The 26,488-nt window shown below is 47.2% G+C and overlaps 1 protein-coding gene across 1 annotated transcript; it reads left to right on the plus strand.

Annotated features, from left to right (window-relative positions):
- Positions 1-849: 849 nt before the first annotated feature.
- On the plus strand, positions 850-25,997 carry SLC5A9 (solute carrier family 5 member 9). The gene is made up of 14 exons (XM_074597248.1): positions 850-993; positions 2,406-2,477; positions 4,962-5,066; positions 6,910-7,074; positions 9,628-9,733; positions 10,287-10,367; positions 11,160-11,365; positions 12,174-12,309; positions 13,225-13,332; positions 13,515-13,665; positions 15,463-15,631; positions 16,205-16,420; positions 23,674-23,821; positions 25,789-25,997. Exons 1-14 carry the CDS (start codon positions 865-867, stop codon positions 25,995-25,997), a joined length of 2,001 nt encoding a protein of 666 aa, XP_074453349.1. The 5' UTR covers positions 850-864.
- Positions 25,998-26,488: the final 491 nt, after the last annotated feature.

Genomic DNA, 26,488 nt, shown 5'->3' on the forward strand with positions numbered 1-26,488 from the left:
ACAGCCCCCTCCTACCTGCCCATGGGCCAAGACAGCTGCTGGTCCTGCTGCCGCTGCAGCTTTCCTGACTCAGGTAGGTGACCTGGCATTGGCTCGGCTTGTCACGGAAGCTGCTTAACTTCTCTGCTGCTGGTCACGTGCACGCTGCAGAGGCTGCCAAGAAAATTCAGCTGTCTCCTCCCTGCACTTTCCCCTGTTGCTGTCTGCAAAGTGAGTGTACAGCGTAACACATGGTCCCTGTCTGCTGACCATCCACCAGGGTGTGGGTCTCTGCAGCACGGAGTATCCCTCAGCTGCAGCACAGGACGGGGAAGGAGGCAGCACACGGTTGGACCGAGTGAGGAAGGGGTCACGGTGCCCTCGCCTGTGACTGGTCCTGCCCCTGGGGGGTGGGTGCAGGTGCTGCATCCATCCTGCACAGATCAGTACCTCACCACCCGCACCAGCAAGAGAGATAACTCCCCTCTGTGGCAGCTCCTTTTAGGAGGAACTTTCCCCTACAGGATGCTGCGGAGAAAGTGATGTGAAAGAGGGGTAGAGGACAAAGTGACACTTCTCCATTTGCCATCCCAGTGGCTGTCACCAATGGGTAAATGGGCAGGAGAGGAGACCAATTGTAAAAGGATGCAGGAGCATCTGAGAGGGATGCTCACATCGCAAAGCTATGGGGAGGTCCTCACGGATGAACTATGGAGCCAAAGCTCCTGCTGGGGTCTGCTGGGAAAACGTTAGCCACAGTCCTGCCTGGCTCCCTCTCCCCACTCACACCTTCTCCACCCTGTTAATTATTACAAGGGAAGCGATGAAGGCCATTGTGCACCAAAGTCCAGTGTGAAAGAGAAAATCAGCAGTTCGCCCGCAGCCATGAGCCAGCCGACCTCAGCCACCACGGAGCTGCCCGCACTGCCAGGGGACACAACAGCAGCCTTTGGGGTGGCAGACATCATCGTCGTGGTTATTTACTTCGCCTTTGTCCTCGTCGTTGGGATATGGGTAAGTCCCCAAGGTGACTGGGTTTAGGTCTGCCTAAGGTGAAGAGCCTTTGATCCTCCCCAGGCCCCTCTTGGGTACAAAGGTGTTTGCCAGCAAAGGTCAGCCTCTGTGCACACCGTTAACCCAGAGCCTATTGAGCATGTTTGGGGATGACAGGTGATCTTCCTGCGAGCCCTCACCCCCCACCTCCACATGGGGACAACCCAGATGTCATTCCCTGGAGGTTGTTCTGGAGATGATGTCTACTGCCCATGCTGCAGAGTAGTCTCACACGGGGGTGTGGGCAGGCAGGGAGCAAAATAAACATGAGGGTTGGGGTGGCGAAGACTGAAATGGGACTTGAAAAAGCTTTGAAAAGGTTATTGCTAATTATTTGTTCATGTTGCTTTGCAAAGGCCTTTTCAGAGAGACCTATACTGTTCTGGTTGGCTGAAGTGTTTTTTTTCTTTCCCAATTGGTACCTTCAAGGAGAAGCCATTAAATAGGTACAAGCAGTTTCTTTCCAAAGCTGGACTAGCAGAAACCTGCACAAAGAGAGGCAGAAGCAATGGATGAAGTCCGGCTTACCTAACAGATACACAAAACAATTTTTGGAGCTGATGCTGAGACATTCAGCAGGCTTCTCCTGGCTTGGTGGCAGAGCTGCTCACCAGCCTGGGTGCTGCCACGTACGTAGGCATTTTGCAGCAAACCATTTTATTATGGTGCCTGACTGCAAGTTGCTGGTTGCTGCAAACAGCAAGCACAGTCAGCCTCAGTCACATCGGAGGGGTTTGCTGGCCTATGGATGTTCTATTGCTCTTGAAACCCTTGCGGTTCTCGTGCAGTTCCTTGACGGGGCCGTGTGATGTGACCACAGAAGTGTAGGGCAGCTGTAAACTCTGAATCCACAGCAGTGGCAAGGCAGCAGGAATTGCAGCAGGGCATTGCTGGCCATCCTGGAGTACACCTGCATGTCATGGCCAAATGCAGTCCTTGATGGCATCCCAAGGTCTTGCTCTGATTCTCACCCCTGTGCCTATTTGACTCTGAAGGCCTTTGCTGGGGGTGCGGGACAGTGAGGAGGAAAATGCTTCCTCTTAGTGCGTACCATTGTCGGAAGGTGGGCAACCTTTCTTGGAGCTGCAAACACATATCTTCACATGTCTGAGAGCAGACAAACCCCTATATTTCTCAAAATTAGATACTTTTTACAAATGCCCTGCTTCAGCCTGCGTCAGAGCCATGCACTACCCGCCTGTGCTGCTCTGAGTAGGGGGAGCCAGTTGGCTGCAGTGACACCCAAGGGAGCAGGGCTAGGGTGGTGCACGAGGTTGCTGACAGGATGTTTCGAGGCTACCAGGATGGGCACTGGGTCTGACTTGAGGGTGGGTAAAAGGAGGAAAACACTTTTCTTTTTCCTGTTCTTCTAGTCATCGATACGAGCAAGCCGGGGGACCATTGGAGGCTATTTCCTAGCTGGACGATCCATGACTTGGTGGCCTGTGAGTGAAATGCATCCCTCTGTTTCTAGTGGTTCGAAAGCACATCCATGCATGTTTTGACTGGAGTCTTGAAATGAAGAGGATCCACCATGAATCATCCTGTGTAGCTTTGCTAAGGGGCTACAGTGTGGAGCTGTGGGGCCAAAAGGACAGTTCAGCATCTTCGTGTTTTTTCAACTCTTAATTTCTCTGCTGAAGTCAGCAATAAAAATGTTGACATTGATGGAAGTGATGGAGCGCTGACTGCCTAGCTGGGTTTGAAACTCTTTGGCCCCCACCCGCCAAAGATCCCATTGTCCCCAAGCCAAGAGAGCATTAGGTAATCTAGGAATGTGCTATCCCGTAAAAAAGCATTTAGAGACTGAAGAAAAAACAATCCCAAAGCCCAGGACTTTCTGAGCCCTTGCTATTTAGAGTAAAGTTGAGATTATTGACTAACGATGTAAAGGATATAAACTTCAAACCACCAAAGTATAAATCTTCACTATGAAGGAAAAAAAAAAATCTATTGAAGGCACCTTTTCTTGAGAGTGAAAGGTACATATAAAGATAATTTAAAGTTTGAAAGGAATATAAACGCCACAGGAATAAAGATCCTTCTCAGCCAGTGCCAGACTCTAGCACCATATATCTCTCCAGTGAGTCGTGGGTAACGGAATGCGCTTCTCAACCAAAACACTGTATTTTTTTCTTTTTTGCCTTTGGATGTACATTGCCCATAAATTCACTAGGCTAGATTTTCAACCTCTTCCATCAGAGACACATACGCCTCTCTAAAATCTGTTATTTCTTAAATGTTCTTTATACTTCTGTCTCGGCCAAGTGACATTTAATGGAAAAGCTTAGCTTGATGGTTTTCTCTAATTAGGAGGGGAAAAATTAAAAGGTACTAAAATGGAACATTTTTTCCCCAACACCATTTTTTATTTAAAAAACAAAACAAAACAACCAACCCACAAACAAACCCAACAACATTCTCATTGTTTTTGGCTCCAGCCACAGGTGACCACAGAGTCTGTTGTGTCCAGGTTGGCTCCTGGCTCTCCTGACGTCCCATTCTAGGCTCAAAGCAACCTCTAATGCTGTTCACTTTTCAATTTTGTTTGTCAGAGAGCTGATTCCACCTCTGCAGCACTCCTGCAGGCTCAGCTCCTCATGGCCTTCACCTTGAGTACACGACTGGCTTACATGTTTGTTTGGTTTTGGGGTTTTTTGTTTTTTGTTTTTTTTTTACAGGGGTGGCAGATTTCTGCTGTGTGTTAGACAGCCTCAACTAAACCCTGATATTACATTGCTGTTCCCATGCAATGTGTCTTCTGTACTTCTGTGTCTGATATAGATATCAGGAAAACTGTTTACATTTCTTGAGAGCACCAGTCCTCACCTCAGTTGCAAATTCATGTTGCAGCAGCCAGATCTCTAATCAAGAGTTTTCTTAGACAGACAAGAAGGCAGAGCTGTTGGCAGGAATCAGTGTGGGTGTTGATGCCGTATTAATGTTTTACCTTGCTCAAAGGTGAGAAGCAGATCAAATTCCATCATTCCTTGCTTCGTATGTAGCAGTACTAAGGAGAGGAAAGCTCCTTGTAGGTGATGTGGCTAAAAGCAAACTTTCTCTGGAGACAAAAAGGCTAGACTTGTCCTTTGTGTAACTTGTCCTTTGTGTAACTTCTCATTTGACCCTGAGAGAGATTTGGCGTTGGCATACAGAAAGAAGGTGAGGCTTTATGCCAAATAAAAGCAGTAATTAAGTCTGACAGTCTTTGCCCTGTTTAAAGTGCATTGGAGCTTGCATTCTTCCAATTAGGGTGTCAATGAGCCGCGGTAGGGACAGCCTACCATGCCTGCAGTTAAAGTTAACCTGAGGTGTTTGTGTTTTCCAGCCTACTGCAGAGCTGAATATCTTTGAACCTATGTGTAGACATTAAACACAAAAGGCCTGCAGGTTTCTAACCTTGTCCCTGCTGTGATTCGGGAATCTCCTCCCTTAGGAGGAGCTCCAAGAGAGCACTCCTGTCACCCTGGCTGCGTAAACCAGCACACGCATGTTCAGCACAAGACTTAAAAGAGGCTGGGCTGTCAGGAAGACACGGAGAGGTAGAGAAAGGGTCAGCAAGGTTGGAGAACACTGTTTCATGGACACCGAGGTATCTGTGGCTGCCACCAGACTTCCCTCACCCCACTGCAGTCCACATAACAGCTGTATATCTCAGGAGAACCGCTGACAAAGTGAACCCCGATTCCGAGATTAAGCCTTGCATTTGAGTAGGGGGCGGTGGAAGGGGGCAGGGACACCCACTTTAAGACATAAAAACGTAGTTTTCTTTAAAAGGCAAACTCAACTCTCCATTAGCATCCAGCTACTACCTACAAGGAGGTGAGGCTCTGGGGAAAGAGAGTGCTGGGGGGAAGGAAGTGCTTGGGCTAATACAGAAGTTCCTCAAGGTGACTTTCTGGGTGTTGTGCCTGTGCCGTGTGTTTCAGATTGGAGCATCCCTGATGTCAAGCAACGTGGGCAGTGGCTTATTCATCGGCCTGGCGGGCACTGGAGCAGCTGGGGGCCTTGCCGTTGGGGGCTTTGAGTGGAACGTAAGAGTCAGTTATGTTGTCAACTAAGATGTCACTGTTTACAAAGGGACTCAGGGTTTGTCTCCAAAATCAGATGCTAACAGTATTGGCAACTCCAAGTTTGCAAGCCTCAGGAGAGAAACCTTTAGACATTGAGGCAGCCTTAAAACCATGAGACTTCTATTTTAGTTGAAGTGGAATCCACTAAAATTATTAGCTCTTTGACCTTCCCAGAAGCACGTGGCCATATTTTTAAGCTTTAACCTGCACTCATCAAGATTAAAATAAAAGATAATGAATGTTGAAAAGGTACTTGGATAATAACAGGATTCTGGGTACAGGGATTTGGAAAAAAAAAAAAAGCAGCATGTGCTCCTAAATTCGGTGTAAAGCTATGAGAATCAGCAACACTGCATTCACCTGTCAGCTGCCAAAATGTGACGTCTCTGGGGTGAACATCTGGGTGCGAATGCAGGTCTCATTCTGCCCTATTGAAGTGGCCTGGAAAATTGCCACTGACACCACACGGAGCATGAAAACCAGGCCCTTTGTGTGTGATGCTAATGAAATTTCTCAGCTGCAGTGATGAGGAGTGAGATTAGTGCCAGCCTCACAATAAACATCACTCACCTAACTCTAAATCTCTTGTCTATATCAGCAGAGACCGCTAATAGTGCCGGCTACTTGCCAAGCACGGGCAGGGCCCACCAAAAGCTCTTTCCCGGGATATCTATTCACTGCACTGTTTTTTTTCTAAACCATTAAGATCACCTCTGAGTCTTTTGTGAAGAAACCAGAGCCTGTGTTCAGCCTGGTGCACGTAGGACATACCGATATTGCAGTACTTTAGATAAATTTATTCAAGTCTTTTTAGAAGCCCATGAAGACAAGATTTTATGTCAGGGTAAATCTAATTTCATTAGTTTATATTCGTTTCTTTCAGATTGGAAAGGGACCTTAGATATGCCATTATTCTCACCCTTTGTCATGGGACATCACTCAGCTGCAGGAATCATATGAGAATCTTTTACCTAAGCCAGTCTCTGCAGTGGCTGTCCTCCTCGATCACTCACAATCTCCACTCGTAGGGCTCAGTTTCATTTCTGATAACTTAAATAACTGATCAAAGTAAAATCTGGACTAATGTAAGGTACTTAGATGAAAGGTAATGGCCTGAGACAGCCAGGAGGTGAGGTTTGATAATCCAGTGGCTTTTATTACTGTTCAAGATCTCCTGTTTGGGCTTCTGCTGGGTTTCAGAGAAGAAATATGTGATGGGAGATGTCTTTACACCTTCCAAAAGACCCTTCACCTGTGGCAAAGCAAATGAACTGTCCCTTTATCTACCAGCGACAGAAGCACATCTGCATCAGCCTGCAAGGAGAACATCCCGGCAGAGCCTTGCTGTTGCTTATTTTTATGCTCCGCAGGGACAGTCTGCTGCCTCAGCCTCATCACTTGCTAATCAAGCAACAAACAGATGCTCCCGTCCTTCTCTGAATCGCTTAACTCTTCACTGCCACAGCATCAGTCATTTCAAAGGCCACCAAAAACAACACCATCTTTCAGAGATCCAGAGCAACACAGTACACCATCTTGCCCAAAAGACCAGGAGATGGAACAGGATGTGCCACTCATGACAGAGAGACAGAGGGCTTAGGAGGATAATTTCAAAAGCTTCTAATTATATTGTAATAGTTCCTCCATTTGTCATCTTCTGAGCAGGGAGAAAAAGTCAAAACTGCTTCCCAAATATATTGCCTGGCACTGTACCCTTCTGCTTTCTTAGGGTGTCCACTGAAAGGGCAGAGGATGTTCCCAGGTATTGAATCATGTGCCTTTATTTTCTCTGTCTCCTTAACAGGCTACCTGGGCGCTTCTGGCTCTCGGCTGGATCTTTGTGCCTGTTTACATCGCAGCGGGAGTGGTCACCATGCCTGAGTACCTGCAGAAGAGATTTGGAGGGCAGAGGATACAAATCTACATGTCCGTACTGTCCCTCATTCTCTATATATTCACCAAGATATCCGTATGTATCCAACTGAACACGACCCTTGTGTCTAGGGCTGGGGTGGGCCATGCTGGTACGATGCAGGGCTGCTCAGAGATAACACAGATGTCCTTGAAAGGACCAGCTCGGCTACCAGAAACAGTAGCAGTGTGTGAGTGCGCTGCTTTGCTCAAGTGAATACCTGCCTCTGTATTGATCGTGGAGACCTCCCCTAAGAGGGCAAGCCCTCGTTAAACAGCAATGCACAGTGAGAACTTTACAGGGATATGGCAGCTAATTACTAAACAGTATAAGTACCACAGGCTGTCTGCCTGCTTTTCCTCTTCTATCAGATCAATCCTTAGCCAATATAGACAGGGGAACTACAGCATTACCCCACCTGAGGATCTGGCTGGCTGCATCCTGTAGATGTGACGTTCTCTTAAATTATCATAAATCTGCTGTTTTTCTTGTAGCTGAGTTTTCAGCATTAGGTTTGTTATGGTTATTCCTCTCTCTTTCTGCCATCTGTATAAAAAGGGTATGGTGAAAGGGAGGTAGGTTCTGGCTTAAGACAAAACTCAGCAACCTTCCTGGAGTGCTTGTAGCATTGTACCCTGCTGGTGGCCAAAAAGCAATGTAAGCTATTGGGTATTTTACTTCATTTAAACTCCATTCATAAAGAGGCAGAACTTACACTCAGAGATTTGCTAAGAACGACCTGTGCCCTTGGAGGGAGAGGACCGCATTTGCGAGTCCATTACAGGGACTGAAAATGTCAGTCCTTTGTCTCCAGCTGATTGTCCCATGGCCAGTACGAGTCAGTTTGACTAGACCCTATTGAAATATTTAGACATCGAATTGCCCTGGATGACACTGACCGTAGATGAGGCACCCATGTGCCTTTTGCAGCTGGCTTCAGGGCCCTTCTCCCAGCCTTATTATGTCTCGGGTCCTGGAAGGAATTCCAGGCTGGGAGTATGGGATAGATTTCCTCCCTCAATTGCCAGCTCTTGGTCATGTCACCAATTGCTGCCACTGCTGTCTTCAGGACTGAATCACTGCCCAGAGTAAGGTCTTGCAAAGAGGCGCTTGGAGTAGAACTGGGCACCTGAGGGGTAAATGGAAGATCTCTCCTGCCACAGCGCCACAGTGCGCACAGCTGCACAGCCAATGTAGGTGCAGAAAACACACCAGTCTGTCAAAATGACCTTCAGCAGAGCAGTATTTGCCAATACCTTTCAGAGCAGGACCCTGGCCTCAGTCATTGCTGTTTCATCTCAGTGGTTTCTCTTCTCTGCAGCTAATTCACGCGTGGCTGACGGATGTGGCTGGTGGAGTTTATGGGCATGACAGGTGCTTTCTATTAAGCAGTGCTGTTGTTTGTGGAGAGCTCATTTAGCGGCTGGCTGGACAGCAGGCAGTTGGTTACAAGAAGGATTTTTCTCCCAGTGCTTTTTTGACCAAACATAGGTTAGCAACTAGGGCATTGCAGAGTCTTCCCTGCTCGCAAAGAAAAACAGAGATCGCAGTAAACAGAGTTGTCAAAGGACATGGCTGCAGAGGTGTTTGTATGTCCTGCTGGGAAGTGAAAAAACCCAGAAGAAACAGTGTCTCCTGTGTTGTCCTGTCTCGGGGCTGCAGAGGTCAGAAGTTGCACTGGGTGCTTGCTTTTTAGGTGCTTATTTCAGGCACAGCAAACAGAAATCTTGCCCCATCCCTTCTGTCGCCCTTGGCAAATGTCTTTACCTGTATCTGAACCAATACCAGATTTGCAGGTGTCCTTCAGATTGATTTCCCAACATACGTATCTCCCACATCACCTACTCTATCTGAAAGATGTTATCTGTATAATTCCAGGTTTCACCTAGTTTCTGGTTTCACTCTCTCTGACAGTAGGTCCAAAAAACCAAAGCCAATGGGGGTTTCTGTATTTCTAGTGAGCTCATCAGCAGGTATAACCTGTTTTTCTGGAGTAATTCTAGCATGCTGAACTGCATGGCTAGAAAAGCAAGCTGTTGACCTTTCCAGATAAATAAATCATTGCACAAGACGTCAGAGATTCTTTAGGGGTCTTTCAAGCTGGAGTGTCTTCTGGCCATAAGGCCACCAGGATGTAGTCTGGGGTAGAACCTGGTCTCTGCTATTTGCCCCCTCTTCCCCTCCTGCCTCTGCCTGTGGATACCTGGTCTCTTGCTTCCCATGGATGTCTTCACAGTCAGCAAAAGGAGAGGCAGTTTCCCCCAAAACCTGTCTGTGCCAGTGAGGGCTACATGCCATGAAGGCTTCCTGTAAGATAGTCTTTTGGTTGCTTTGTAGTCCCTTGATGGTGGTACCTTGATTTCCATCCTCCTGCTGCCCCAGGTCCCAGATGCTGAGAGCTCTGACCTGGAGGAAAGATTTTTCCTTGCATCAAGAACAGGAAGGTTCACAGCCAACAGCCCCGTGCTCTCTCCTCCTCTTCCACTTCACCTTCGTGGTGTCCTCCCTCGTCAATGCTTTCAGCCGCAGAGGGCTGCAGGCTGCTTTATTAGATTTCACTTGCACAAAGCACTACTAACGACAGACTGCCCTTGTTTTTTCTTATTCCAGACAGACATTTTTTCTGGAGCATTGTTCATCCAAATCTCTTTGGGCTGGAACCTCTACTTGTCCACTGTGGTCTTGCTAGCGGTGACTGCTGTCTACACCATAGCTGGTAAAGAGCTGATTTTAAAAGAAACATTATAAACTGGAGCCTAGGATGTAAGTTTCCCCTTTTCTACATCGGGGGAAGTATTCAGGTCCTGGTCTGAGGGAGAGATTCCCCCGGTTGCTGGTAGTACCTGCCCTGTCACTCCTAGCTGTTGGAGACCTCTGGCTATTCCCCTCTCCCCTCCTGGACCCAGGGAAACTGGTGTGGGGGGAACATCACTGTTTTCTAGAGAATTTTCTAATACTGCAAAAGGCTCCCATCTCCCTTTGTGCAGATAGCTACCGCTGCCCACATTTGCATTAGCATCTTTAGATATTAAGATGCTGAGCTGCCTCCAAGTCCTCTCATGAACGTGGACAAGCCCTTCAGGCCGTTCCTCAGGGGAGGGCTTGTGACAGCTATAGGGTCCTGGGAAGCAGCTCAATGCCAACTTCTCCCAGTGGGTCTGTCCTGAAATCACAGGGCCGGGGCCAGGGAAAACCTTTACCTGGGTGAGGTACCTGTTTCACTGTACATGGTGATGCCCTCTGCCTGTTGTCTCTGGTTCTCCTGACAGGCGGTTTGACAGCTGTGATATACACAGACGCGCTGCAGACCCTGATCATGGTGTTGGGAGCTTTGGTCCTCATGTTCATAGGTAAGGGAAACCTGCAGTGGTGTCATACGCTATTTTAATGATCCCAAGGTCATTAGACCTTAGCAGGATACCTCACCCTTTCATATATGGTGCAGAAATGAGTTTTAACCACTCACAGAAGCGGTGCCAGCACAACTCTCATTCACCAACAAGTCATACTTGCTTCGTCCTTTGCAGTAACTGTATGGAGGTGAGGTTCTGGATAACTTCACCTTGCTGGTTTGGGTCTACCTGGAGCTGCCAAAAAGCTTGCAACACTGCATCCCTAGAGCCAAATTCAGCTCTCACTGTGCTCATGTAAATTTGGAGTAATTCTGCTGACTTTCCCTGCTGACTTTCCCTGTTGACTTTGGGAGTTACTGTGGATTCATCTGGGTGTAACTGAGCACTATAAAAAAGTAAAAAAGCAACAAGGAACTGACCATCATTGGTCTTTGCTTTAAGCCGCCTTGGCAAACAGAGAGAGACATATATCTTGTTTCATGTCATACCTTCCTGCTGTAGCTCTTGGAGGGTGTGTGAGCAAAGACTAGGTGCTGAGGACATTGTGGGGATTAGGATCATGGAGATTTTCCTGCATTGATCCCCTTCCAGGATGCACTGCTAAAACCACAAGGACTCTGGCCAAAATCCAACTGACTCCTGTAGGAACCTTGACTGCCAAAAGCGAGGGTGGAATGAAAAGAAAGATGAGAGGGAGATAGGAGAAAAGAAAAGTAATCATGAAACTCAGATAAGGAAATAACTTTGCAGGGAGCACAAGGCCTTAAATCACTGGCATTTTCTTTTCAGGATTTGAAAAAGTTGGCTGGTATGAAGGACTTCAGGAGAAATACAGCACAGCAATACCGAAGATCATAGTCCCAAATACGACCTGTCACCTGCCACGCGCAGATGCCTTTCATTTGTTCAGGGATCCAGTCACAGGAGACATTCCCTGGCCTGGCCTTATATTTGGCCTCTCCGTGCTGGCTCTTTGGTGCTGGTGCACTGACCAGGTAAATAAAGTATTTCCCTCTCCAGGCAAACCACCATGCTGTTACTTCCAGCCCACTCCTCAGTTTGTGGATCTGTGAGCTGAAACATGACTGTGTCTCACTGTGCAGGAGTTACTACCTTTTTCCCAATCTAGACCAGAATATCTCACTCCTTCCACCTTCTCAGCAAGCTGCTAATTTTGTGCACTTCTTAGTGCAGTGAGAGCAAGTTATTTTCTTCCATCTTTATCCCACTGTGACCTGGTGAGTACCGTGTGTCTTCATGCAGTTAGCATGACAAGGATATGAAAATGTGGATATGGAGCTGGCTCTGCAGTGACCTTGTGTAGACCTCCAGACAAGCCATTTATATTCCTGGAGGTCTCGCGTTTCTTATTCCTTTCCAAGCTAGAAACAAGGAAAACTGTATTTGTTTTTCAAGACATGGTGCTTTTGTGCTTTAAGATGGGGTAGTTATGAAAACCCACGGATGAACTTTTACCAAAACATCTACAGTCTGCTTCATTCCTTGTCTCTTGCTGCTGTACAGCTGCTGTCTCCAGTCCTCAAGGTGGCTTCATTTCAGTCAAGGGCGAAATGATTCCTGTAAAGGAAATTTCCACACTGCCCTCTCCTATAGCCTGTGCACTGAGCTCTGAGCAGTGGCAGCAGGCTGCAGTCAACCGAGATGGGAAAGTTGCCATTGGCATGCAAAACACCCTGGGATCCTGCTGGATGAAAGTCACCCATGAGAGAGAGAGAGGATGGATCCCTCTCTCCCTGTAGTGCTTCTGTTTTACACTCTGCTCCCTTTCTGCACTGATTGCAGGTGATAGTCCAGAGGTCTCTGTCTGCTAAGAACCTCTCCCATGCCAAAGGTGGATCGGTGCTGGGAGGGTATCTGAAAATCTTCCCTATGTTTTTCATTGTCATGCCAGGAATGATCAGCAGAGCTCTTTACCCAGGTAAGTCTTCCCATGTTCCTTGCCACAGGGCTTTATACCTGCTATGACCACTAATCCTACAGAGGTCCACCAGCACTTTTACACCTCAGAAACTGCTGTCCTGCAGGCATACTCCTATAGATTCCTGTTGTACAATAGTGTTCCCATGACCTTCCTCCACCTCCAGTGCTCCTGCAGTGGCAGAAGTCACTGTGAGTATCCATATGGAGCATATGTTGTCATTGAGGTTATATAGCTCCATGCTATGGACATTGCATACATCTGTCTATTCGGAGGAAATCAGTGAAATGAAATACATGAAGCACTGAGGTTGTCCTTCAGGTCCTGTGGATTACTTTCATTATTTGGTGAGTTTTAGCTATCTACCACACAGATTCATGCAATTCCTGGTGGATTACGCAAATTGGCCCTCCTTTGTGAAAAAGCAAGCGTTCCCCTCCTGTTGTCTCCCAAGGAACGCTGATTGCTGGTTTCTCCAGAGCATGCCACTTCCCAGGAAGAATACCCTGGTTAGGAGAACCACTCCTGGAGGAAAGTGTAAGTGTCTGAAGTACCTGTCTCCCAGATTTCCTCAAATAGGAGTAACTCAGCCAGCCAGCCTTGGTGACCCAGCTGATGGGTTCATGAAAATAGCTCAGTTCCCACAAACAGAAAATCATCAAGGATTACAATTACGCAACATCCAGGAGAGTTATATCCGTAGCCTGAACAGGATTGCAAAATGTCATCTTGAAGTTTCACCTTTATTTTGCAATGTGAAATGCTTTTCAGCTTCACTCATTCTAGCTGTATTCCAGCCGCACCTCTGAATTTATACGAATTTACGCAAAGCATTAGGATTTGTTCCCTTGAATTAAGAACCTGTGTCTCAACAGGGTTTACGCTGACTTCTTGTCATTTTCCTGGCTCTTACAGATGAAGTGGGCTGTGTGGACCCGGACATCTGTAAAAGGGTCTGTGGTGCTGCGGTGGGTTGTTCCAACATTGCCTACCCCAAACTCGTGATAGAACTCATGCCTGATGGTGAGAAACCTTTACACTTGGAGGTGGGCTTGAGCCATGCTCTGCATGGGGGGGTCATACTGCTCTTATCCATCCTAAGGATGAGTAAATCTTACTGCAGTTACCAGACATTGGGATGAAAAAACAGTGCTGAGTGGCCAAAAGCCTAGTCCTGATTTTTCTTCCCTTTTTTTCTCCCCCAGGGCTCCGGGGTTTGATGATTGCTGTGATGATGGCAGCCTTGATGAGTTCCCTCACCTCCATTTTCAACAGCAGCAGCACTCTCTTCGTTATAGACATCTGGCAGCGGATCCGCAGAAAGGCTTCAGAGCAGGAGCTGATGATTGTGGGCAGGTCCTTACATTTCTTTATGTCTCATTTCTCTCATCATCTGTTTTGAGTGCAGCATTTACATTCTTCAGTCTGGACTCACTGAGAAAAATCTGGTGCCTAAAATATAGAGCAGGGACGCAGCCTGGGAAAGAGCATTAAATTTTCCAGCTTCATCTCAGATAGACCTGGTCAAAGAGAAACACTGAGTGTACCACTGAGCTAGGTAGATCATCGCCTCTCTTCTCTAAACTTTAACATAAATACCACCTTAAATGTAACTTTTAGAAAAGCCAAAGGTGCTCTGGAGTCACTGTCACCGGAGATCTTTAAGAACATGTTATTGTTATTTTTGCATCAGACGGGAGTGAAACATTGCAATTACGTCTCTTTTTCAGGAAAAAGTGCAGAGAGCTGGGTCTCCCAGCTCTCTATCTCTGTGATAAGTTATGGTGCCCTTTGCAAGCAAGCTTTGGTACTGCATTATAGCAGGGGCATATAAAGTTCCCTTCCTGGTATTGGAATTTAATCTGCATTCTGCATGTTTGTGGTGCTTTTCCTCTCAAGTCGTGAGCATTAAGTTCTAAACTTTGCTGTGGGGTGCTTGAAGGCTGCAGGCAATCTCACACTCCACCACCGTAGAGTAATGAGAGGGGAAGTGCCTCTTGTTCAGCAATATGGAGAAACCTCTATAACATACAGTGCAAAGATGAAGGAGTTAACGGTATGCACCTGAGAGACCCCAGCAACAATTTTAGTAAGCAGCAAATGAGTTGGAATCACAGAATCACAGAATCACGGAATCTTCAGAGTTGGAAGGGACCTCTAGAGATCATCTAGTCCAACTCCCCTGCTAGAGCAGGACTGCCTAAAGCACATCCCTCAGGGCTGCATCCAGGCGGGTCTTGAAAATCTCCAGAGAAGGGGACTCCACAACCTCCCTGGGCAGCCTGTTCCAGTGCTCTGTCACCCTCACCGTAAAGAAGTTTTTCCGTGTATTTGAACGGAACTTCCTATGTTCTAGCTTGTGCCCATTGCCCCTTGTCCTGTCGCTGGGAACCATTGAAAAGAGCCTGGCTCCGTCCTCCTTAAACCCACCCTTTAGATACTTGTAAACATTAATCAGGTCCCCCCTCAACCTTCTCTTCTCCAGGCTAAAGAGTCCCAGCTCTTTCAGCCTTTCCTCATAAGGGAGGTGCTCCAGTCCCATAATCATCTTGGTTGCCCTACGCTGGACTCGCTCCAGTAGTTCCCTGTCCCTCTTGAACTGGGGAGCCCAAAACTGGACACAGTACTCCAGTTGTGGCCTCACCAGTGCAGAGTAGAGGGGGAGAATGACCTCCCTCGACCTACTGGCCACAGTCTTCCCTATGAATTTGGCAAAGGCACTAGAATGAGCGTGTTGCCTGCTTGGAAAGGTGGCAGAAAGATTGCTTCCACATGCTACCAGCTCCCTCTCTGTTGCATTCAAGAGCTAGTCCTCCAAAGAACATGTCACTCTCTAGGACGCACCAGGTTGAAGGTCTTGCACTGCTCACGGTGGGAGCCACCATGCCCTTGTGGCTCTCTCATGCACGTTGACTGGCAAGTACTACCTCAGCTCACTCTGAAATCTGTGAAGCCGGATTTGGGAATTGGTTGAATTGGCTTTCTAGAAGAGAATAATTTTCGCTTTCCCTGTGTACACAGGGAAACGTTCTTGAGAGTGATCTGTGGATTTTTTCTTAGGAAGTTCTGAGAGAAATTGGAATTGTGTTTTGTCCATTTTCAGGTGGACTCCACTACATGCAGAGCTAATACAATTTTACCCTCATCTTCCAGAGTCTTCATCCTCATCCTTGTAGTCATCAGTATTCTGTGGATCCCGATCATTCAATCAGCCAACAGCGGCAAGCTCTTTGACTACATTCAGTCCATAACTAGCTATCTAGCCCCACCGATCACAGCTCTCTTCATCTTGGCAATCTTCTGCAAGAGGATTAATGAGTCTGTAAGTGGAGTGTCAACAACCAATTGATATACATATTTAATTTGATAAAATAAATGCATAACTCTCCCCTCAGTACCTAGCCTTTGAGACACTTTAAACTCAAAAACCAGTCCGGCCAAAGTGTGCCAATTAGACAGCCTTTCCCTGGCAAGCATTGGTGGATCTTAGCCCAGTCTCTAGCGTAGGTGTGTCTGCTTCCAAGAAGCCACTGCAAATGGTATTTCTTGGCAGTCTCATTTGAAAGCACGAAAAAGGCAAAGTTGGTCCGGGCTTTAGGATGATGTGTCAAAGTCTAGTTGGAGGCATGTTGCTAGGAAGAGACTTGCATTGTCTGTGCTCTATCTGTTCCGTGTTCAAGGGCAGAAAGAGAAACTAAGGATTTTTAACTGAAAACATCCTCCTTTGATGCATATCGGTGTGGGTTTCCATCAGGCATAAAATGCCTTGGTCTAAAAAAGAGCAGAAAAGAAAAGAGCAGAAATGAACAGAAAAAAGCAGAAAAGAAAAGAAAAGAGAAAACTTTAACCAAAGGTAACATGCAGTGACCTTTTCTTTATGCTTGCCTTTTCTCAGGGTGCTTTCTGGGGCCTCATGGTTGGGCTAGCTGTTGGTCTCGTTCGGATGATTATTGAGTTTATTTATAGCACACCGTCTTGTGGTGAGGAGGACAGAAGACCAGCTGTGCTAAAGGACTTGCACTACCTCTACTTTGCCCTCATCCTCTGTGTCCTCACTGCGATTGTCATTGTCCTTATTAGTCTCTGCAGCCCACCGATCCCTGAGGAAAAGGTAAGTGACTTGCAGTGGCACCCTTTTCTCAGAGCCCCCGTTTGGTTTCCAAAACCCTCTGAAATCCGTCCTTTTCTTTTCCTCCCATGGTTAAGAAATGGCGTGTAAGGCATATGCTGCAAAGAAGCCCTTGCTCCTCAGCTTTCTATTCCCCAGGTCGCATAGTGTTAATGCTTCCTGAGGTACTGAGTGCTTCAAATTGAGTGCGAGTTCCCATGCTGTGCCTAGAGCTGGGCAGACACCACAGCCCTTCATCACTGGAACAGAAAGAAAAGAAGGAGGGGAAGGAGATGAAATCATATTACAGAGCACTGCTGAGGAGGAATTAAATATATCTAATTGTAGCATCTACCCTGTTTCAGCAAAGCCAGCATCAATCTTGCAGGCAAACAAGATTAATATCTTTTGCAACATGGGCATTTAGGAAAATAACATTTTGTCCCAATGTGATCTCAATTACGTTTAATAACTTTGAGTCAGGCACAACTTTCTTTTACTTAACACATTAAAATGGTGCAGAGTTGGGAGGCTTTATATAATAAAACCTTAAAGCAACTCTTCCCAGTCCCAAGTTTTAAAGCAGCTGTCAATATAAAAAAACTGCCACCTACTTCCAAACAAAGGTTACTGGATAGATTTAAGAGACCTATTTTTTTCCTGTCTAACTGCATGAGGAAATGAGGGTGATGCCATCATAGCATTTCCTATCTGTTGCTTCCTCGTAACTTGTAAAGTATTAACCAGTTCCATCAATGTTTGATTGAATGTTGGTGGTGTCAAAGATACCCAGCTTCTAAAGATTAAATGAAAGCAGGTGCTCTGATAGAGGAAAGGGGGAGGGAGAAAGACTGTCTTTGTGTCTGCTTTGAGATAAAGTCTCAGCTTTTATTAGCTATCAGAGGATCCACATGGGAGAAAGAAATACTGGCAAGGAGGCACCATTAGTTCTGCTGCTTACGTTGTTCACTACTGCTCAGGGGTGGCCAGATGGTTGCCAGCAATTAATTACTGTGGTTTAATGAGTTCCCACTCATCATCTGACCTGTGATAACTAAACATGTGCAGTGCTCCCTGCCCACAGCAATAGCAAGACAAGATGCATTAACGTAGCACTGGCAAATAGCAAACATCACACCAACAGTTCAGGAAATGAAGAAACCGGCCACAGCACACTTACGGGCTTTTTAGTCTGACCTCAGAGGTATGAAAACATTTAAAGCATGTTTTAAGGGGGGGGAGTTCAGGATGAAGATCTGCTATAGTAGCATTAGGGAAAGAGAGGTTATAATGACAAGAGACTCCTTAGAGGAGATTTTGAGTAGAAATAGGTGAGTTTATAGGTGCATGACTTAAGAGACCTTATTTGACATATTCTTCAAAGAGCCAAAGCTCAGAAATGGTGAATTCAGGATGGAAGCAGTCCAGGGAGGAAAGCCAATGGGATGGTCAGGGAGGATAGGACTTTGTCTGAAACAGCTGTCTGCAGTTATGCCAGAGGACCAAAGGAGGAGGGGTGGTGGCTGGTCCCCCCAGGTGCGTCTGGAGAGCCAGGGAGGGAGGAGAGCTTGCTAAAAGGCAGTGCTGGCCATGAACAAACATAGGCTGGGCTTTTGGGGGGAAGTTTTCTAAAGAGGGATGGTTCAGGATAACCTTTTGGTAGCCTATGGACCCCACATAGAGCTGAGCTCAGGGGTTGACATCTGTATAAAAGAATCTATTGAAGAAAATTAATAAGAATTAATGATATTTCCTGTGGCAGCGAGAGGCTGGACACAGAGACCCTGATCAATCATCTGATAATGGTGATGACCATCCATGTCCCATGTTTCCCACCCTCAGTTTCTTCCCACCACAATGGAAATGAGATGGGCTGCCAGGCAATTTATGCCAGTAAGAGGTAGCTAATTCCCGCTACCTGTAGCTTGGTAGAAATGTGAGAGTCTGCCTCGATTTGGCTTTAGTCTGATTTCCATTCAGCTTCTACTATTTATTCCCAATTTCAAAAGGAAAGGTCTGACTTCGTTCCTCAGAGAACAGCCAAAGTGAAGGTGTGGGTTTTAAGCTGAGGTAGGTGGCAACATTGCAGAGCTGCTGCCTGTCGACATGGATCTGAGTGGGCAGCATTAAACCCAACATTTTTCATTTTCCCTCAGTCAGAGTCACCCCAGCTTTTGCCCTGGACATGAGCGCAGGTGTAGGTTTGTACCATCGCTCCTGGTGGCATGGTTTCTCACGGTGTCCTGCAAGCAGGGCTCGTCTCCTCATCTCAGGTTAGTCTGTGGTTGTGCTGAGATGGCTCAAGGACAGAAGGGTTTTGGGAAGGAAGGGCAGGAGGTAGAAAACAGGATGCACGTGTCAGGCTCTAACCCTCTGGGTAGAAACTAGCACCTGAACTTTGTGTTTGGCCATTAGTGTCCTCAGGTTGCTGGGTTTTGGCATGCAAGCGGGCAAAGCTGCGGTGAAGAGCCTGTATGTTCCCCACGATAGTGGCAGGGAGGGGGAGGCTGGAAGCGGGTGTCCTGGCCGACGATATCTGAAGCTCTGGTGCTTCTCAGTCCCATGTGTTGGTCAATTCACTTTATGGGCCTCAGATATTTCCCCTATAAAAATTGTAGCTAGTTCTGCTAGCCCTTATCTGTGCAGCGCTTTGAGATGTAATGATGAAAGGCACCGTATCAGAGCTGGGAATTACGCCATTTGTTTTGTCAAGCAAAAGGAAAAGAAAAACAAGCCACCAAAGAAAAAGCCAAAGAATTATAGTGATCCATCATATTTCAGCAGATGTAAATCAGCATAGCTCCATTGCCTTCAAAGATCAGGCACAGCTGTTGTGCACAGTTATGCTGCTTTACACCAGCTGAGGATCTACACTGGACAACTTTAAATATTGAATCTCAATGCTTTTCAGATAGTAAATGGGCAAAAGTAGAAAAGAGATTTGTATCTGAAGTTAGAGTGGTACAGCTAATGTGCCTGGCTTTAAATGAATTACAATCCAAGAACTGCAAGCTGTAGCATTTTCTCCTGCTGTTTTGGACACTCTCCCATCCCCGTGGTGATTGATGCTGTGCTGGAAAACAAGTATGGAAGGAATTTGTTTGGTATGCTCCAGAGTTCATATGTCTTCATTGTAGGTAGTCCATATTGTGTCACGCCGTCCTTGAAAACCCTGCAAAAGAGCTTACAATTAAATTTGAGACTGTGAAGCTGAAACACAACTGTCAGGTGCCAGATGGCATTTTGGAACAGAAGGATTTATTCTAGTTTACAAACAACAAAAGAAAAACTTCGCTGAGTTCTTGCAAACTCCCTTGGCCAAGGAGAATGTGAGGGTGAAAAAGGAGAGGAACAGTCCATAAAGCACAAGTGCTACAAGAGCAGGTCACCTCCCCAGGGGTCAGGGCTCACCTGGACAGGCTGATGGACTGGCAATTCCACCTGATGTACTCTGGGGTCAGGGATGTTTTCCTTGTGTCCTGAGATCTGGATGCGGTGGCCCTTTTAGGTGCATAGCCTAGGAGGAGCACCAAGCCCGCTTTGGCTGACCTGAACCAACACTGTGCACTCTGAGGTGCTGCAACTGAAGCTCCCACAGCATCATCTAGTGCCACTTAGAGCAAAACATGCTCAGCTCCTGTGGGAACCAGGCACTTATAGAGGAGGAAACGGGTGAGGACACAAGGCTCCCTGAGCATGGCTCTGCAGTGGGTAGTGGAGCTGCAGGGCTCCCCAGGACCCGCCAACCGGCTACAGCCCCCTGCCAGCCTCTGCCCTTGGGCATGGTGGCCTCGAGCAGCATTTCCAAGGGCCAAGTCAATTATGCTAATACAGCTCCCCCATCTTTCTTGTTCCCCATATTTATGTATTTGCTCACTTTCCCCAGGCGTGCAGAATACATGCCATCATCTGCGTCCCCTGTCCCCATCGCTTTCTAAGTCTGTGCCAGGGAAGTGTAGCCAGTTCCGTGGTGGCCTCCATGGACACACAGTACTGTTGGTCTGCCCCGGCCACGTGTCTTTCTGGTGATGGCAAAGAGGAGACACGGGGACCTCAAGGAATTCAGACAGCCAAAACCCATCACACCAGAGCTTGAAGGTGGAGCGTGGGTGTGAGGCTTCACCAAGGAGCCCTCTAGGGAGGTGGTTTGCTCTATTGAACAGGCTGGCCATGGTCAAAGCACCAGCTCCTGGGGGGGGTTGGTGGGATGACATGCGGTGAGGTTACCTGTGTGTCTGTGCTGCTTTCAACTGGGAATTGCTCCTGTCTGGCAGAGTCTGAACCCCAGGTAAACTCCATCCCTTGCAGATTTTGCTGCAATGGGAAGACAGGAAAGACAAGGGAAAAGGAAAAAAGTTTTGGAAATCCTTTAGTACCCTGAAACTTTGTTATGTTCCAGTGACATTTCCTAAGTGATTAAAAAAAAAAAAAAAAGAATCCTTGAGAAAGATGAGGATCATCAAATCAAAGCAATTTAGCACATCGTGACAAGAAAGATTAGCCCTGCCCAGTGCTCATCTTGGTTGAAAATGATTTAAATAAAGCTATAAATCTTCTGGAAATTATGCAACATTTTGTGTCAGCTGGAAACTCCTGCCTACATTTGTGCGTGTAAGATTCAAAAATTAAACTCACGTTACTTTGTAAGTGACCCACTTGAGATGTTCATTTCCATGCAGACAGAGCAGGGAGGCAGCTGCTCATCAGGCAAATGTGGGACTTTGCCTGACCTGTTGTCACCACCACAGCTTCGCTGCCCCGGTCCCATCCTGTGGCTCTTCTGCAGGGCAGATGATGGGCTGGAGCGGGAGGACAACCCATGGACCTGGGCAGCTGTATTTGAGTGGGATTGATGAGCGGGGATCCTTGCTGCCTGGCTTGGCCAGAGCACGTAGAGGTTAGGAGGTGCCGATGCCACCAAGCTGCTTGGTGTGCCATTTTCAGCCAAAGAGACAGCAGGCCTGGCTTAAATTCAAAGACCTGAGCCCCTGGGATGGTTAACCCCACCCCACAGCTGCAGAAGGACCACTGGGAGGTTTGCAGGATTAATGTCCTCTGTGCATTCCCGGTGTCCCAGGGAGGAGAAGACTTTCGCACTTGCCTGCCATGGTTTCATCTGGGATGAAGTTAACTTTCTTGCTAGCAGCTGGTGTGGGGTTATGTTTTGGATTTGGGATGACAGCAGTGCTGATAGTGCACTGATAGTTTTGGTTGTTGCTGAGCAGTCAAGGCCTTTTCTGCTCCTCACCCCACCCCACCAGTGAGTAGGCTGGGAGTGAGCAAGAAGTTGGGAGGGGATACAGTTGGGAAAGCTGACCCTGACTGACCAAAGAAATATTCCATGCCATGTGACATCATGATCCGCATATAAAGCTGGGGGAAGAAGAGGGAAGGGAAGGGACATTTGGCATTATGGCATTTGTCTTCCCAAGTACCATTACCATGATGGAGCACTCCTTACCTGTTGATCGCTGAACACCTGCCGGCCAATGGGAAGCAGTTAATGAATTCCTTGCTTTGCTTTGCTTTGCTTGCGTGCTCAGCTTTTGCTCTACCTATTAAACTGTCTTTATCTCAATCCATGAGTTTTCTCACTGTCCTGGTTCCGGTGGGGATAGGGTTAACTTTTCCTGGTATTCCATGCCATGTGAGCCACGCCCACCCTGAGCTGCCGGGGGAGGGGGCAGGAACTTGCTGCTTAAAAGCGGGCTGGGGCGTCCCGGGTCCGGCAGGTCGGCGAGCGGCGGGGAGCGGTGGTCCCGTAATCGCGTTTGTATATTCCCCTGTCCGTGTTGTTGTTGTTGTTTGCCTGTTCCCTTTGCTGTTTTGTTAAACTGCCTTTGTCCCAACCCAAGAGTCTTGCCTTTTCTTACGATCCTTCCTGTGTTAGGAAGGCACGTGCGAGCGGCACGTGGTTCTTTGTTGCCATCTGAGGCTAAACCACCACACTCACTTTTACTCTTCTGATTCTCTTCCCCCATCCCAACCGGAGCGATTGAGGGAGTAGCTGTGTGGTCCTAGTTGCGGGGTGGGGTTAAACCGTGACACTTGCCCTAGGATGAGAGTTTCAGACCTCCTGCTTTTGTAAAGCAGAGCAGTTTGCAGCCACAGCAGCCTGTCCAGAACTGATCGTCTTTCATGGCTTTCTGTGATTTTTTTCACTGAAAGACTAAAGAGAGAGGTACAATGAGTACAATCCCTTGTACAGAGAAAACTGAAACTGAAAAAAAAAAGAAAAAAAAGCCAAACCAACAAACAAAAAAGAGAAAAGTCATTTGGATGGACAAGTCTTAGAATGTGTGCCCAGAGCTCATTTTTTTCTATTTGTAACTACACCTGTTGGTCTAATGTATGGTGTAATCCTCCCTGTGAATTGTGACTTGATATTTGCCGTTATGGCTCCGTCTGCTCACATAGTTGTACTTCTTGAACTCATACTTGGAGAGGCACAATACTTGCAGAGCAGAGACACAATACTGCTACTTTTCCCGCTAAGAGCCCTGAGATAAGCTCATTTGGAAGCGCAGGTTGCCGCATTGATGTGAGATTGCCCCAACTGTGGGGTTTAACGTTCACGTGGGGTTTTCTTTTCCTATAAAATGACCACTGGGATGAGACAGAAGATCCTCCAGTCCCTCCTTATGTCCCACAGAAGGAGCTGCTCAAATACCAGTGTTCCCATAGCCATGTACGTGTCGTGACCCTGTAGCCATATAACTGCATTTTGCCCCTGTGGCCCTACAGCTGCATGCCAACACCTGACTGATCTTTCTCTACTGAGGGTACAATTGCTGTTTGTGATTGCCTGTATCCAGAGAGGGTTATCTTGGCTTCTTCTTTTTTTTAATTGACTTTATTACCGTTCCCTTTTGGAGGGCGCCATTCTGGATGCAGATCATTATCTCATGTCAATCAATCAAATGAGCCTAGCAAATAGGAAGCTGCTTCTTCAATGTCTACTAAAAGGTTACTCCTGGTAGAGACAGGGATGGAACAGGTTAATTAAAAAAGCAGAATTAAAGAAACTAGATTAATTCATGCTTTTCATCTCCAACTGGATGGTACCAGCCTATTTTTTCCAGGGTGTGGGCACCTGCGCAGATGGAAGGTGAGAGAAAGTGGGGGAAGAACCATCACCCCAGAATGGGTCTCTCAGCACCATCTTGGATCTCTGCCCCCCCAGAGAGGAAGGCGACTGGCGTGCCAGTTTGCAACTGGCAGGCAATAACCTGTTTGTTCTCTGTCCCACTTTGCAGCTTGCTTGCCTGACATGGTGGACAAGACACAGAAAAGCACCTGCCATTGACCTGAAAAATTACAAGAGCGAAGAAGCACAGATCAATCCAGCCAACGGAGAGAGTGACTTGGTCGAAAGCGCAGATTTAGGTGATAAGGAAGAGACAGGTAGGATAACGGGCTGTGAACAATCACACTCATGTGCTTGGGAGCGCACAGCCAAGATGCCTTGCAAGTCCCTCTAAAGCTCATGAGAGGCCATCTGTTGCATTCACGGGAGCTGAGGCTCGTATTTACAGGTATACTGGTTATGAGGATGTGACAAAATGTTGTGGTTCTTGGTCCTCCCAACACATCTTCTAGCATTTATCTTCATGTCCCAATCCTCTGAATGACTCAAAAGAGCTGCCATTCCTGAAAAACAAAGAAAACCCACCATTCAGTAAAATGTTTTTCCTTCTCCTCCCTAGAACAAGTTGTTTACCCAGGCAAACTGCACCAGTCCAGCTCTGCCCAAGCCACAGTGTTATTTTAGCACTTCAGGTCTGGACACTTGATGGTGTGCTGGACTCATTAGCTGGCAGTCAACGGCAACTTACAGACATCCCTTGGGAGGGTGGAGGTCTGTGCCACTGCAACACTGCTCCTCGCCCCATTGATGCTGGGGCTTTGTGCCGTGACACTGCATCTATTCGTCTGTCTCATCAAGATGCTCTTGAGGAGCTCCATAGCTCTACTGCAGGCATAACCAAAGCGGCAGCTACTGCTAGTGTCATGAACATCACAGCAGGCTCTGTAATTTCAACTTTCAGCGTATAAAAGTAGCATGCCTTCCTGTCCTCGTCATTGCTAGGAGATAAAACCCTTGTGTAAGTGCTGGAGACGCTTCCTCCTTACCCCTGTGCGGGCTCCACTGGCCAAACTCAGTCAGTGATGCTGTAACACACCGCATCAAAATAGCACCACAGTCCGAAGGGGCCATGAGGCCCTGGGAGCAGATGTGTGCATTTTGTGGATGTCGTAGGATAAATCTACAAGTGTCAGTTTTCTCATTTACATTATGCCAATAGTATCTTTCGTCTTCCCTTAGGATATAAGCCATGGCTAAAACTCAGACCCAGGCTGCTTAAATAGCTGTGTGTCCTACCAAGGGTATTTAATAGAAAGAAGGCAAAGAGTCAGATGAACTGAAAAAGCTGTCAAGAGACAGAACAGTATCAGGAGTTGCTACGTAGGCAAGTTCTTTTCAGAGTGGACAGAGGTTTATTCTGCAAATCCATTAAAAAAATGCAGCTTTCTGGTTTTGAGGTTAACCTTCCAAGGTTACAGAGGAGAAATCACAGAAGAAAGGCACGTACACAAGATTTCTTCACTTCTTCCTTTTGCTGGTCATTCCAAAGGACACTGTTTAGCCAAGCTAAACAGAAGTGAGCAACTAAAGAAATCGCTTAGTATTTTTTTCCCAATAGAGTAAGTTTGGGTTTAAGTTGAATCCAGCCATTCAGCATTATTTATTATTTCTTATCAATTCATAGTTAACTAGCTCAGATTTTTATAAACAAATGTCTTGGTATTTTGGTAATTAGTAATGATGGGAGAGGAAATGTGAAACACAGCAGTTGACAGTTTAATGAGGGTTTTTTTTGGGGGGGGCTGGGTAACACCTTTTTCAAGGCTTTATGGCATTCTGCATATCAAAAAAAGGTTATATTTGGAAAGAACAAACAGTGAAATACACAAGGCACAGGGCTGACAATTAAAACACATACTTCCCCTGGCATGTCATGTGTAATAAATGAGCCAGGATATCTCTAAATGGACCATCACGCTGTCAGAAATTTGTGAAAGTGGATGGAAGCTGGGTTGGGGAGGAGGGGGATGAGGTCTGTTAATTAACTACTGAACGATTGGTGTTGCAATCATCCAACTGTAATCAGCCTGTGCTGTACATTGTTGAGGCAGAGCTTTCTCTTTTCCTTTCCCTTCCCATCTCCCGTCGTCATCTTGCATCTCCCATCCAAGGTGCATCTCAAGCCCCACTCCAGATTGGTCAATGCACCTCCAGACTAGTGGAAGGAGGGAGGGGAGAGTCCCAGCTAGATGATAACACCCATTTTTTGGTCCATCTCTCGCAGCAGCCAAGCCTCCCTGCTGGAAAACGCTGTACTTGTGGTTCTGCGGTCTGTCCACTGGCCCCACACCCACCCTGTCCCAGGAGGAAAGAACTGCCCTGGAGCGGAGACTCACCAGCATCGAGGAAAAGCCCCTGTGGAAGACTGTTTGCAACGTTAATGCTATTCTCCTGTTGACCATTAATGTCTTTCTGTGGGCATATTTCGGCTGAGATGGGGTCAGGCAGCACGTGGCTTTGGCTTCTCTCAGGACTCCTCATCCTCATGTCTAAGCAAGAGGTGTTGGGTGATGGAGACCCTGGTGGCGGTCCCCAGAGGTGCCGGCACGCCTTGTCACAGCCCTTCCCTGGAGGCACCGCTTGCTGGAAATGACTGCAGGGCTCGGTTTCTCCAGAAGATAAGGTGTGGTCAAGAAACTGGCCAAAACCGGTCACATCCAGAATGCAGGGGACTTGTGGGCAGCATGGGGGTCAGGAGACCTGGGGTCCATTTTAAAGGTGCAGAACTGTGCCCAGCAAGGAGCAAAGACTTTGGACAGCCCAGCTGTGGCTTGGCTGGCTCCCTGCTCCGCTCATGCGTCAGCTTGGGGCTGACTTCGCACCAGTGCTCTTAGGGAAAGGACTTCTGGTTTACACTGGTGTGGGGAAGGAGACTTAAGCGCTACCTGCAGTTTTTTCATATGGCCAAAATTCATATGGGGTCA

Source organism: Larus michahellis, chromosome 8, assembly GCF_964199755.1.
Source record: "Larus michahellis chromosome 8, bLarMic1.1, whole genome shotgun sequence".
Classification (NCBI taxonomy): Eukaryota; Metazoa; Chordata; class Aves; order Charadriiformes; family Laridae; genus Larus; species Larus michahellis.